Source organism: Pseudochaenichthys georgianus, unplaced genomic scaffold, assembly GCF_902827115.2.
Source record: "Pseudochaenichthys georgianus unplaced genomic scaffold, fPseGeo1.2 scaffold_538_arrow_ctg1, whole genome shotgun sequence".
In the NCBI taxonomy this organism is placed as follows: domain Eukaryota; kingdom Metazoa; phylum Chordata; class Actinopteri; order Perciformes; family Channichthyidae; genus Pseudochaenichthys; species Pseudochaenichthys georgianus.
The window spans coordinates 150001-164822 of record NW_027263099.1 but is presented as its reverse complement, the minus strand read 5'-3'; the positions used below and the strand labels follow the sequence as shown (position 1 = coordinate 164822).

The following is a 14822-nucleotide window of genomic DNA, read 5'->3' as shown; positions in this document are numbered from 1 at the left end:
TGTTCAGCATGGAAACATTCATTAGCTAACAATGACATTATTGTTCTATTGATATAAAGGGAGGTCAGGTACTCTTTAAAACAGCTGCTAGCTATGGGTACTTTTTACTGAAGTACACTTCAAAGCCTCTTTACTTTGACTTGAGTAAAGAAGTTTAGTCAGTACTTCTACTTTCACCAGAGTATTTTTAAACAAGAGTATCTGTACTTCTACTTGAGTAAAGGATGTGTGTACTTCTACTTGAGTAAAGGATGTGTGTACTTCTACTCGAGTAAAGGATGTGTGTACTCCCTGCAGACCTTATCTCCCTGGGTGGGCTTGAGGAAGATCAACGTGTCGTACTGGGGCTGGGAGGACTCCTCTCCCTTCACTAACACCAGCCTGCGATGGTTACCTGGAGAACCCAGCGACTCTGGTTTCTGTGCGTACCTGGAGAGGGAGGCGGGGCCTGGCCTGAGAGCCAATCCCTGCACTGCTCCCACTGACGGACTGATCTGTGAGAAACCTGCAGGTGAGACTCAATGACGATAAAGGAGAGAACGAGGGTGTGGTTGGATAAAATGGTTCAGAGCGCTGGGTGAGGAGGTGAAAGCACGTATAGGTCTCAGATATATACAAATATATAAAAAACATGTCTTTGAAGTATTTAGCTCAAAATACTAAACAGATCACCAAGTGTAGCCTCACCCCTCTCTATTTCAGCCCTGTTACTAAAGAGCTGATTCTGGGTCCGTACGTTTGTTTAAAAAAAAAGGATTTGCTTATGCCGGAGAATTCTACCCAGATTCTCAGCTAAATGCCATATCCTGCTTTTTTACACATACTCTCTCCAGTACAGGTTAGCTCTGAGAGTTAGCGATGCTAATGTAAACACGGACCACATTACGTCCAAAACACGTCGTGCATTGTTTCTGATAGCAACGTTTCTGATTGGGCCGTGGGTCTAAAGCCCGCCCACATTTGAGATATTACGTCATATCGGACGCAAATCTGGATCAGCTCCGTTTTTAGAGATGTGGGTACGGAGAAAAAGAGAGAGGGTTTTATTTTCTGACACTTTTTGAGTTCCCTGACACACGGTGTTGGAGAATCGAGGTTTTTACAACCCAACTCCTCTCCGCGTGTCGTTTTGGCGAGTCCTGCTTGAAATCATAACAGGGAGGAAATTAGAAGACACCAGGATACCAGTTAAACAATAATCCGTTTTAATTAAACAAGGTAATAATACAATACAATATAATACATTACTATACAATATAAAGAATCATATAAGTAACGTGAGGATTACTCCTGCCCTGATTCACGCGCTGTGATCCTTCTGTCTGGGCAGCGCGCGAAGAGAGAGAGAACAAAAGGATGAACAGGCTCTTAATACCAACACAAGAAGGAAGGGGCGGAGTTAACTTGTCGTTTTTTCCGGTCATCTCATGACCCCCTCCGGACCAGCTGACCAACAGAGCTTAAGTGTCCTCATACCCCCCCCGGCCCTCTCTTAACTGTGTGACTCAATTCTCAAAGCCTGCAGGATGCGCATCATTAATTTAAGAATAATTTAACCATTATATCCGGGGAAATGTCCCTCGCAATTTGCAAAGCCTATCGATGGTTTAACCCAGGAAAACACTCAAAGGGATAATCTTTTCACTCAAAACAGAACTCACGATTAATTCTGCATCTCCCTTCTTCAAAAATAGCCTAAAAACACCCTTTTGATAAACGGGTAAAAGTGAAAGAAAAAGACTATTGCGCTAATCTACTTTTAAGAAAAAGGGAACATTGTTTCAGGAATCTATAAAAAACCTCTATATTTAAGAGGAAAAATGTACTTTTTGTTCCTTCAACTATTAACACACAGGAATGTATAAACCCACACATATTTTAGGGATAACATGATGCAATACACCTCCGATAGATGGGTGACATTAAAATGAATATACCAAAAATATGCTGCCTCACTTCTTCTGTATACCTTACATCAATTTTCCACAACGGGGACACGTATTTATGTATAAAAGACATCAACATTGCATTTTTATGATAGGTCCCCTTTAAAGGTTAACTTGTGTCTCTCTCTCTCAGGGTCTCCTCAGACTCAGACCTCCCGCACCTGCAGGACGTCCTGCTTCCTGCGCTCCAGCTGCAGTAACTGCACCAGCCAGGCCATGGAGTGCATGTGGTGCAGCAGCATGCAGCGCTGCGTCGACTCCACCGCCTACACCGTCTCCTTCCCCTACGGACAGTGTCTGGAGTGGAAGACCCAGGACTGTGCAGGTGAGACGGGGCAATCATAAGAATCTGTTTTGTATAATCATGTGTTTTAAGCCACACTCGTGAGTATTCATTTTGTTTCCTGGAAAAAAGCCCATCTATTTCTATGTCGTTCTAATATCAAAGAGGCCCTATTCTGCGTCCGGACGTTGCCTCTTTCCTGTAGTGTGTTTATATCGTTTTTTTGTGCATGTAAATGGTCTGAAAATTGGTTCTGTTGTAATTCGTCCCATTTTCTTTTCTATTAAGTGGTTTTGAAACACCGCAGAGGCCATACCGTGTTCCCTTTAGTGTTTACTTCCTGTCCGTCTTCTTCTGCTAGCAAAAAATAGCAGACCTCTCGAAGGTCCAAATTGACCAATCAGAATCGAGTATTCAACTAAGCTGTGTAACAAGGAAAAACCATCAACAAAAAACCTCACTAACCTTTGAATTTGGGTTGTTTGTAATCATATTTATTTATCTGCCAGCAAGTTCCTGGTAGAAAGAAGTATTCCTCTGAGACACAACTGTCTATGTCTGTCTGTTCTTAGGCCAGTGTGCTTCTGAGGAGTTAGGAAAACATCTTGAAAACATGCGAGATGTTTTTTTGTAGAGTCTGGTGATTATTATTCCCTGCCAGTCGTCTGAGTGCAGACCGCTCTCCTTCCTACTGTTAGAAAGCCACAATTGTTTTCCCTTTTCTTTATTTTTTTAGTTACAGCCCTTACATAATGTCACCCATTCCCTTTCCCCATCCTCCTTTGTTATTCATATTTCAGTGTTGGTGGCAGAAGGCGCGTAGGAGGCTTTTGTTCTGCTGTGTTTTTACCGTTGCTGCTCAAAGTATGGCATTTAAAATATGACATATTTAACAATTCTCAGGTAAGGCGTTGTTTCTCTCTACAGTCCACAACTCTTTGCATTGGGTTTAACTCTCCTCTTGTTTATGGATTAATAATCGTGTTCTGGAAAGCGACCCTTTAGGCTGCAGCTGAAGGATGCATGACCTCGGCTTTCACAGAAAAAGAAAACCACCTCTTGCTTGTCTGGGGATCCAATTGGAACTGAAATGGGTCATTTCTTTATCAGATTAATCTGGCTGAAGGCTTTGTGTATCGTTCCCATTTTTCATATTGTCCGGAGGCTCACTTTTGAAAATAATTAGCTCCAGTTTCGCCCCAGCAGTCGATATAAAACATGTTTTGAAAGCAAGCTCACCCTAATTTGGCCTTGCTTAGTTTTCTCTTATAACATTGATTTCTTTTAGGCGACATTTCTGAGCTTTTTCTGTGTTTCTGTCAGCCTCCCAACTCTCTTCCCCGAGCCTCGGGTCCCTAAACTGCAGCTTCAAATTATTCTATAAATTAAACTCTTCATTAAAGATGTCTTAAGCTCAAGTCTCTCCTCAAAGATTGTGTTTCTCTAGTGGCTGAGAGGCAGTGAAGTTATCTTTCGAACACCCAGCAACAGTCAAAGTTGATGTGTCCTTGGGCAACATACTTAACTCCTAGTTGCTCCTTACGGTTTGGTGTGCTAAAGAGTGTTAGCTTCCTTGAGCAGGTGGCAACAGAGTGTGAATGGATGAGTTATGACTGGTATATGTTACATTGCTTCGAGGAGTTGTAAAGACTGGAAAAAGCACTATTTAAATACAGTCCATTTACCATTTACTGTGGATTCCCTTGTACGACTGTATTGTAATGTTATCTTTGAAACATATGAAACTTATAGCAGCTCAAAATCCTTTATTTTTATTCTTTAATAAGAACTGCATATATTGTAGGCCAGAGTGTACTCCTTAGCAACAGTCTGTTCTCCTTAGCAACGGCCTGTTCTCCTTAGCAACGACCTGCTCTTCTTAGCAACGGCTTGTTCTCCTTAGCAACATTCTGTTCTCCTTAGCAACGGTCTGTTCTCCCTAGCAACGGCCTGTTCTCCTTAGCAACGGTCTTTTCTCCTTAGCAACGGTCTGTTCTCCTTAGCAACTTTCTGTTCTCCTTTGCAACTTTCTGTTCTCCTTAGCAACAGTCTGTTCTCTGTAGCAACAGTATTTTCTCCTTAGCAATGGTCTGTTATCCTTAGCAACGGTCTGCTAGCAAGAAATAACAGACCTCTGGAATGTCCAAGTTGACCAATCAGAATCCAGTATTCAACTAAGCTGTGTAATAAGTGATTATAAAGTACCTGTTAAGATAAGAGGTACTTTATTGATCCCAAATTGGGATAAAAACAAAAACAAGGCATTGCACATAAGTATAAATTAAAGAGTAGAAATAAACATCTCTAGAATTTAAACATCTCAACATATAATTAAAACAGCATTAAAAAGTAGAAAATATACATTAGACCGTGATGACAAAACATCTATAAACTCTGTCAATAAAACACTATTTAAGGCTTTAGACACAATATAAAGCAGGATATTATTTACATTAAGAGTGTAAGGAATGGAATATTAAATTGAATATAAATGTGAAATGTACAGTGTGTGCAGTGTTGGTGGTGGTTAAACAGTTGGATATAAATCTGAACACCAAAAAAAGAACATTGTAATTTAAAGTGACATTTGATAAAGTCAAGTTAGTACAAAACAAAGTAAAGTATGTTGGTGTAATGTGTACTGTATACTCAACTTAAGTCACTATAAAGAGTTCAGAGTAACATAGGATCCAAATAAATCTCACACACACACACACACACACACGCACGCACGCACGCACGCACGCACGCACGCACGCACGCACGCACACACACACACACACACATACACATACTGTAGATTCCGGTCAGATGTTAAGCTGTTTTAGCTTATATTGCTTTTGCTGTGCAAAGAAAAAAAGCGTATTTCATCCTCACAAGTTGTGTGTGTGTGTGTGTGTGTATCTTTTCGAACACACAATGGCTGTTTTGTGGCTTCACATCTCTACAAGACAACTCGAAGCAGCTTATGGCTCCTATGCTTGATGTATTATACATAAGGGCTCACAGATCTGTATGCTAGAGGCTTCGAAGATGCTAACTGTCGGGCAGTTAGTAGTAGTAGCAGCAAATGGATTACACGAGATGAAGCCAGGCGATACGAGCTTTCCAGGGACCCCCAACATCAAACCGCTGTGATGAACTGGAAGTTGCACCGAGATGATTGTGCAAAGGGAATTTTTGATAAGATGAACATTTCTCCCCAGCAGGAACCAGCAATCCTTCTCTATTCTAACCTCACAACATCTGGCATCTGTTGTCTTCAGGTTATCTCTTTCAATGAAGACGACTAATTCGCCCTCATTGAAAGAAGGTTTTTGGGAAGTGGAAATATGGGCTTTTTTTTCTTCTGTTGGCTTCACATAAAGCATTGATGTTTGCTGTATAGCAGCAGTCGTTGAATGTTTCTTGTTGACAGACCTTTAAAGGCGTTTAGACTCCAAGTGACGACGGCAACTTCTGAATGCTTTTTAGCGAGTGATGTTTTGTGGCTGAGATGCAAATCTTTCTGGATTTGACCGAGTTACTACAGTTCTCCTTCAGAAACTCCACAGTTCAACAATAACATGAACAATCAGTGGATTAGTTGTCTATAAATCTATAGAGCAACGCATTTTAGTTTTAAAGAGTCCTCTCCTGCATGAACGTTAGTTGGTGCTCCAGTATAATCGGTACGCCTGAAACTCATCCAGTGAGAAACGTTCCGCTGTGCAAAAATAAGTGCGATTAAGGTGCGTTAATTTTTGTGTAATTAATTAATCTTAATTAACGCGTTAAAGTCCCGGCCCTAATTATTTTACTATGTTCAATCTGAATTTACTTTAAAATAAAAAAAATCTATATTGATTCTGACTCTTCGACATCCAACTCACAGGTTTATCATTGCTTTGAGAACAAAGATTATTAATTTTCCCCTTTTAGAAGTGAAGATATATATGTGTTCATGTTCGAGCCCGAGGCCTGAACAACAGGCCCGGGGCTCAACAGGTTAAACTATAAAACTAGCGTTTGGCTAAGTTGTTGAATTTTAATTTCCCATCTTAAGTTAATTAGTCTCAAAGTGCTTTACTAATGACACAGAGTTCTCCATCTGTTTAATTGATCAGCCACAACTCATAATTGAAAGTGCAATAAATGAAAATGGAATTACAGGTGTGCCTCTTCGCTCACACGTCGTCTGAGTGTTTACTTTGAGCTGCGATCACAGACGAGAATAATAATCATCCCGTCTGCAAGAAATTAAAGGAACACTTAAGAAGTGCAAATACATGGTCCTATTTTGATCCACAACAAACTGCCGCCAGTCAACAGTTTGTCGCTGGACTTTTTTATTAGATCACATGTTTGGTTTTCAATCACAACATATGTTTTCACCCCTCGTGGGAAATACAGGCACTGAGCCCGGAGCTAATGTCATGTCCTGGCACAAGGTACCACTCCATCGCTGGTGCTCAAACTAAAGCCCTGTGAACCCTGCAGGCACGATGCAATGCTGTTTCTCTCATCCTCGTGTTCCCCGAGTCCACGACACGAGGCAATAACCGCTCCTAATTCTTTCCATGTGGAACACAGATGAAGCCAGATATGGAAATGCTATTAAAATAAGGCTCATGCAGAACATAGCAGGTAAATTACATTATCCACACACAAACCACAATTATGTAAGCGAACATAAGGACGTAACTTTGCTTTCCCAGATAATTCATGTCCTGTTCTTTGGGCCCTTTTGTTTTGAATCGTACTTGTAAGAAGTACCATTTGCTTTGACATGTTGCACATAAAAGTCCTGCAAACGACCCTCGCAATGTGTGTTTGAAAGCTCTATGCATGTAGTAATTAACTTGAGAGCAACACGACTGCATGCTTTTACAATGGGGGCGTTTCACTTGGGTTATTTTTAATTTCCTCGGGCTCACCGGGAGTTGATTTGTCTGCGCCATCTTGAGTACCGAGGACCGAGGAGCGATAATCGAGGAACCACCAGACCATCCCCCGGTGAAATCCAGACACTCGCCCCGCCCCCTTACTGTCTATCGCGCACTGATTGGACGATGCAGCGCATGCACTGATCTGGCTGCGGTCAGACGATCAGCTGTGCGGCGTCGTCACACACGGATGTCGCTTCACGTGGCGCTCCGGAGGAAACGACGTCCCATTGCTCTTAGAACTCAGTTCCCTGCTTCTCGTGGTTTCCTTGCGTCCCTCCGTGCTTCCCTGGTGGGAGGGGCTAGACGCAGGGAAACGACGCAAGTGAAGGACGCAAGGAATCCATTTAACCGAAGTGAGACGCACCCTTTGAGAGGCGGCAACCATGTGATCATCCAAAAATGAACAAAACTCACCTTTTTAGTAGGGCCGGGACTTTAACGCGTTAATTAAGATTATTAATTACACAAAAATTAATGCGTTAAAGAAATTAACGCACTTTAATCGCACTTATTTTTGCACAGCGGAACGTTTCTCACTGGATGAGTTTCAGGCGTACCGATTATACTGGAGCACCAACTAACGTTCATGACTTCAGCATGGGACTTCAAACAACAACAAACCACGGTGAACAATAGTCAAACACGAACGAACAAGCTGATGAGACCGCTTTGGTCGGCCCCGTGGATGGGACATTTTGTTTTAAAAAAACGGACGGATGGAAGCGTCGATAAGAGCCGCAGCACATCAAGCCTAAAGTATCACCTAAATGCAAAGCATGTAGCAGCTAGCATGTAGCAGCTAGCATGTAGCAGCTAGCATGTAGCAGCTAGCATGTAGCAGCTAGCATGTAGCTGTTAGCATGTAGCAGCTAGCATGTAGCAGCTAGCGTGGACGTTAGCCCGACTCCGAGTGCAAGGAACCACACCCTGACCCAACCCACACTCAGCCAGACGACTGGTTTCAGGGCCAGGATAAGTCAGTCCACGTCTGAGAGAAGAACCAGCTCCCTGGCTCTCTGGACTGCACTCGACTGTCGACCACCTGGAGTCACATCCATGTGGAAATGGCTTCTCACTGTTCTCAGGTCAAATATGTATATTTGATTAAAAATGCGATTAATTAATTACAAAGCCTCTAATTAATTAGATTAATTTTTTTAATCGAGTCCCGGCTCTACTTTTTAGACCAGTGTCCTTGTGATAAATGTGGTTTTATTGCTCAAATGTAATTATACTTTTTATCTTATGTGTGTCTAAAAGCCGATCCACACACAGAGAATTGAGATTTATAAATACTGACTGGATTCACCAATGCCTGAAGGTTGTAAACGTTACAAAGTGGTCCTGGTTCAAAGCATCCTCAAAATAAGAATGCAAAAAGCTGGATTTAGTTTCCAGCTTATAGCAAAGTTCAATGACATGCATCCTTTACATTTGTATTATATGTGTCGCCTGAAGTTCTCGAAAACGAACTAAAAAGTGTGACGGTTTGCATAAAGCTGTCGTTTATTTGAGAATAAATTGGAAGCAAAGTGTGCAATCAGGTGTGGCAGGGATTTATGTTAATGTGAAGGGGGCTACTGTTCTGTTTGATCATCAGTAAGACATTTAAACGTCTGCTGGCACTGCACATCTAATAACCTGACCCGGAGGGACACAGCATGGCCGCCACAAAAGATATGCTAATTAGGTCAAAAAGAAGCAAATAATTTGGATAAATCAAAATATAGAAGGCTTTGACAAAGAAGAGCTTCCAATTCCCTGCAATTTGAACCGTAGTTGTTGAATGAAACAGGCCTGGTATATTAATTGCATATTAAAATCTGCTCCTGGGTGAGTAAATATGTGCTTTTCGAGCAGAGGAAACTCCACTGTGTGGCGGATTAGGGATATTCTGTTGAGCTGCCTCTCTTTGAACTAGAGTGGAGATCCAGTAGAGTGAAAGAGAGGTGAGAGTAAAACCCTGAGGGAGGAACACAGCAGGGGGGAGAGACTCAAAAGCCGCATTCACACTGCGGTACTTTTCCCACAAAGGTTCATGCGAACTTAGTTCATGATCGCGTTCACACCAAAAAGAGCCGGTACTAAAAGTAGTTCATGCGAACCTTTTTACCCGCTCGAAAGTCCCTGCTAGAGAGCAGGGACTTTCGAGCGGCTCTTTTGTGAGAAAAGAGCTATATTCCTGATTGGCTGGGCGGATTGCAAACCACGCCCCGTAAAACTCCCAAAAAGTTTTTTGAAGCCACCATTTTATTATCCTCGCATTAGCATTATTAGCATTAGCATTAGCCCAGCGCAGAAACGCAGAGAGACTAACTTATGCCAACACAAAATAAAACATGGGAGCGGTGGAGATGAGGAGGTGTCGGCGTTCTGGCGATTTACTCGGAAGGCTTCAGTAGAAGCTGCTGGGAGTCCCAGCAGCTTCTACTGAAGCCTTCCCCAACTCCGGGGACTTCCGGCCGGGGACTTTGGGCGGCAGTATACGCCGTGAAGTGGTTTGCGGCCTGCCAGTAAACCCAAAGCAGAAGAAGAAGAAGTGACGTCAGCGGCTTAATTTGCCTAATCCACCCCCAGGGACTTTTTCTGGTGTGAACGCGATCTGTACTTAGTTCATGTGAACTAAAGAGTTCTCATGAACTAAGTTCGCATGAACCTTTGTGGGAAAAGTACCGCAGTGTGAACGCGGCTAAAGAGAAGAGTGACGATCGCTATTCGTGCCTTAAGGCTGCGGCCACACGAGGACGAAAACGGTCGTTTGCGTTACTGTTTAGTGTCATATAGACCGTTCGGCCACACGAGGACGACCGAATACGGCACTAAACGACTGAGGAAACGATAACGGGTCCCAAGGTGGATAGAACGGCATACGCAACGCTCTGGAGGGTCCAACGGCTCCGTGTGTACGCCCTATACGATCATGTTCTGATGATGATGAGGCAATAGCCCCGCCTCTCCCCACCTCTGCTGCTCACCCCCGCGTCAAAGTAAACTGCACACTGAATTCAGATTATTTATCTTTCTCTCGATATGGACCTAAACGCGAGTGAAGTCTAATCTGACAGGACGGAGACACCTCTCAAACTAAACTAGTTATAAATGTTTATTTTTACAGTCGGCCGGGTCACTCATTACTGGATCAGCTGCTGCATGAGACAGACACTGGCGCTGTCTGAAGAGAGGGAGGAAAAAGAGAGGCTCCGTGTATTTTATTATTATATTATATAGAGTCGTTATTCATTTGTTTTAAAGCTCAATAAATAACAAAGAAGACCTTTGACCGGCACTTTTATAATTTTGTCGGAAGATTTAAACTTTAATACACGTTGACTGGCGAAAAACTCTGCCCGGTTCCCTCGGCCCCCACCGCGGAGAATAAACAGAAGGGCAACCATGACAACCATGCTTCTTCGCTGCTTTGTGGAGGAAGTTACAGCGCCACCTACAGGCTCGGCATATGTACTGCAGCTTCTCCAGCGGTTGGAGCTAAACGGAGCGGTCTCGTGTGGGCAGACACTATCCGGATGACTATTGCGTGTGGACGGAAGCTTGTTTGCGTTTGCGTTGATCCTATGCGTTTAGCCGTTTTCGTGTGGCCGCAGCCTAAGTGTGTAAGAGGAGAGAATCCAAATTATTACAAATGACAGACATTGAGGGAGAAGAGGGTCTTCACTTAGCCCTGATCCATTTTCCACTTCAGCTTCAACAGGTGTAAGTTCTTCCGGTTTAGCACTAGCCGCTATATGAATAATACGTTTTTATTTAGGATCATTCACAGGCTACGGTTTTACAGATCCACATCCATCTTCTGTTGGTGATCGTTTTAAAATGGCCCAAATTCCCATATGAGGATATTTCTAACTCTGTCTGCGTGTCTTTTGGTTCAGATGGCTCCAATGTTTATAATAACTCTCACTGCCAGAAGGGTAGACAAAGGTCCACAGCGTTTACATTTATCAAAACAAGTTAACATTGAGACAAAGTCCAATAACCTGGCAGTTAGCTATTTAGCTAGCGAACGTTAGCTATCTTGCTAACTAGTGAACGTTAGCTATCTTGCTAACTCGTGAACGTTAGCTATCTTGCTAACTAGTGAACGTTAGCTATCTTGCTAACTAGTGAACGTTAGCTATGTTGCTAACTAGTGAACGTTAGCTATCTTGCTAACTAGTGAACGTTAGCTATCTTGCTAACTAGTGAACGTTAGCTATGTTGCTAACTAGTGAACGTTAGCTATGTTGCTAACTAATGAACGTTAGCTATCTTGCTAACTAATGAACGTTAGCTATGTTGCTAACTAGTGAACGTTAGCTATCTTGCTAACTAGTGAACGTTAGCTATCTTGCTAACTAGTGAACGTTAGCTATCTATCTTACAAACTTTATTCATCTATTGCAACCCAGTATCACAGCATTTTGTGTTATAGTCACAAAATACATGTAATCTATTGATTCGTGTTCACCAACACGATTTTCCCCTTTTTTTCGTGTCACACAGAACGATTTTAAAAGCAATGTATTTCTATTGGTAGTATGTTTCGTGCCTGCACCACGTCTTTTTGCCCGGTCGGGTCTTGGAAGACCGGAAGCTGTGGGGTTCATAAAAACATTTTCTTACTCAATATCAAGCCATAATTATTATTTTTATCTTAAATTGTATAATGTCGGACTTTTTTTGCCGTCTGTGAGGAAAATAAATGGGGCTCAGAGCCTCAGGATACTGACATCTGTATTTTTTCAAATCTTTTTTTCCTTCTAAGTTGTAATTATTTAGATTGCTTTTTAAAATAGTGTTGGTGAACACGAATCAATAGATTCATTTTGTGAATGCCGTGAGACTGGGTTGTCTATTGGGGAACGTTAGCTATCTACTTAACCTACTAGCTAACATTCGCTATCGTTCTACGTCAGGGGTCTCAAACTCAAGGCCCGGGGGCCAAATCCGGCCCGCAACTTCATTTTCTGTGGCCCCGCAAGAGCTTGCAAAGAATATAATACGTTTATTATATGGTTACATACCACTTTACAGAAGCAGGTTGCCCATAAACTACATGTCCCACAATGCATCTCGTTTTGTGACATGCGCACTGAAGAGACCTGGACTTCTGCTTTCAGACGTAGTTAATTACTAATTTATTATCCTATCCGATAATAATCCAATTCAGAGGCAATAATGTAATATAATACATTATTTTATATTTATATTATATATTTATATCTTTACAACCGGCCCTTTGAGTGCAACCTTTATGCGAATGTGGCCCGTGATGAAATTGAGTTTGACACCCCTGTTCTATGTAGATAGCTAGCTTACATTAGCTACCAATCAAACAGCCTAGCTAGCTTTTTATCGCCAAATTGGTGGCTCTCATAATTTAAATTAGAGTTATTATTTAAACATTGTTGAACATTTTGATATAGCAAGCAGCTATCTCGAAACATCGCTGTCAATTGTCAAATATGCGGTATTCGGTGAACTTAGCACCACATTGTTATTTTGTCTCCTCAATAACAGTACATTTAAAAGCTTCTTAATAGTTTATTTGGAAAGTAAAGGGAGATAAAGCTGGCAACACTATGCTAATTAATATCAATAATGCTCAAACTGGAAGTACCAACACAAAATAAGGTGAACATGTGAAAGCGTTGGCGAAGCATAAGGTGAATAGTCGTGAGGAAAGACTTCCTCAAGAGGTGACAATGTCTTTGTGAACAAATGTAGACGAAACAGATGCCAACCAGGAGAATATAAATGTGGTGGAGAGCAGATAAAGGGTGGAAAGAGGCGGAGAAGAAGTTTGTAATTATAAGAGGCAGGGGGAACAAATGAATCAGCATTGCTGCAGTTGAATAATGCAACAGGGGAGCTTGCAAACACACACATGTACAGCGGACAGGGGTTGGTGGATTTCCAGAGAAGAAGCTAGCTAGCAAGGACACAGAAAGAGAACATCTGTGGCTTATGGAAATGGCTCGTTCAAACAACTCACGCCGTAATTTCAATCGACTCACCGTTAGCTATAAGGAAACAACACCTCGGAAAACCTTTCTTTATGTACAACCGGAAATACGGAGTGTTAGTGTGCTTTATTTATTCCCCGACAGAGTGTGTATTCCCTACCTTAAAGTGTACGGAAAGTTGAAAAGAAAAACGAGAAACAAGTTAAAGGTCCCGTGTCATGGCCATTTCCCCTCAAATGGGTGTGTCCCAGTCAAAAGCCCAGCGGATGCCAGTGGCTGGGGGTGTTGCCAAATTGCTAGAGGGCGTTGCCCAATTTCCCCATTTGTTCAATTACAGGATTTAATTGTAGTTCCATCGTTGAGGTCTTCTAGAATATATTTAAATTGTTAAATTTTCCAAACTCTCATTGGTTTCTCAAACAGCATCTCTGTAAAGTCTGTGTGTTCACTCTCTGTCCTACACGGCTTGTTGGAGCTCCTCCCCCTTCCTCCCTGTGAGCCCACTGTGCTCTGATTGGTCGGGACGTTGAGAGGCTCGCTGCTCAGTGAGCTGTCTTACTGGTGTGGTTTCCGGGTCGGCGATACAGCGAGAACAAGCGGAACTCATCCTGAGCACACACACACTCACAGCCAAAGTAAAATCAATAAGTGTGGCTTGATGTCGAGAAAGAAAAAGGTTTATAACGCTGAGAGAATCTGCGGAGAGCATTCCTCCGCCATCCCAACTCGTCTGTTACCAACCAGGGAGCTCAATGCAAGTCAATGGGACTCCCTGTTAGTTAGCCAAGGGACCCTGGTGTGTGAGGGGCTCCGTGGATTGGTCCAATCCGGTCATTTGTTGTTGTTGGGTGTTCACACGTCACAGAACCCAGGAAGCAAACAATGGAAGAAGAGAAATGTCCAGCGAGGCGTTCTGGGGCAGCAGACAGGTCTTCTCTGTGTTAGAGCTTTACTCGCTACAGGGTGCACTTTGAGGGTGTGTGACTCTGCAGACCGGTTACATGCAGAAAACCTTCATAGCACAAGGGGACGGGTGAGAACCGGAAAAGCACGACATGGGACCTTTAACTTTGAAACGCCGCAGATCTGTTTCTTATTCTCGTCACTTATTCAGCAAACAACACAAAGCGCTTCAGGATGGAGATGATATTTTTCTTCAAGTATTGAATGCCATACCATACAAAGAAAACAGTGTCATTTTTAATTTGTACCAGCGAAGTGGTTTTGAATGTCACGTCCACTTTATGAATACAAATGCATTTTCCTTGACGCGTGGAACGGCGAAGTCAATTTCTTTATAAATGTTGAGGGTCAGAGAAAAGGTGGGAACAGAAGACGTTTATTGGAGGAGGTGTGTGTTGTGTTTGTGCTCAGCCTGAAGCGGTTTGGATTAACAGAAGTACAGCGTGAAGGACGGACTGCGGTCACAATACACTTCTTTCAATATGTGTGCAGCAGGTCTTCCATGAAAACAACAAATACATGCAGATAAAGCTACTTCCTTGACTTTATAGCTCCACAAAGAGCGCATTCAAGATCAATGCACACCAGTTTATACTCATATTTAAAACAAAACCGTCTCTACTTTAAAGAGTCCTCTCCTGCTGATGTTCAGGTGTATATCAGTATGTAGTGTCTCTACTTTAAAGAGTCCTCTCCTGCTGATGTTAAGGTGTAGTGTCTCTACTTTAAAGAGTCATCTCCT

The 14822-nt window shown here is 42.4% G+C and overlaps 1 protein-coding gene across 1 annotated transcript in view; it reads left to right on the top strand.

Annotated features, from left to right (window-relative positions):
• Nucleotides 1-297: 297 nt before the first annotated feature.
• Nucleotides 298-14822, top strand: part of LOC117443107 (attractin-like protein 1) — a gene marked incomplete at its 5' end in the record, with an annotated part of 115713 nt that continues 101188 nt past the window's right edge. Inside the window, 2 exons of the mRNA XM_034079049.2 lie at nucleotides 298-511; nucleotides 2080-2271. Of these exons, the coding sequence (XP_033934940.2) occupies nucleotides 298-511; nucleotides 2080-2271 (406 nt within the window). The remainder of the gene's footprint in view (nucleotides 512-2079; nucleotides 2272-14822) is intronic.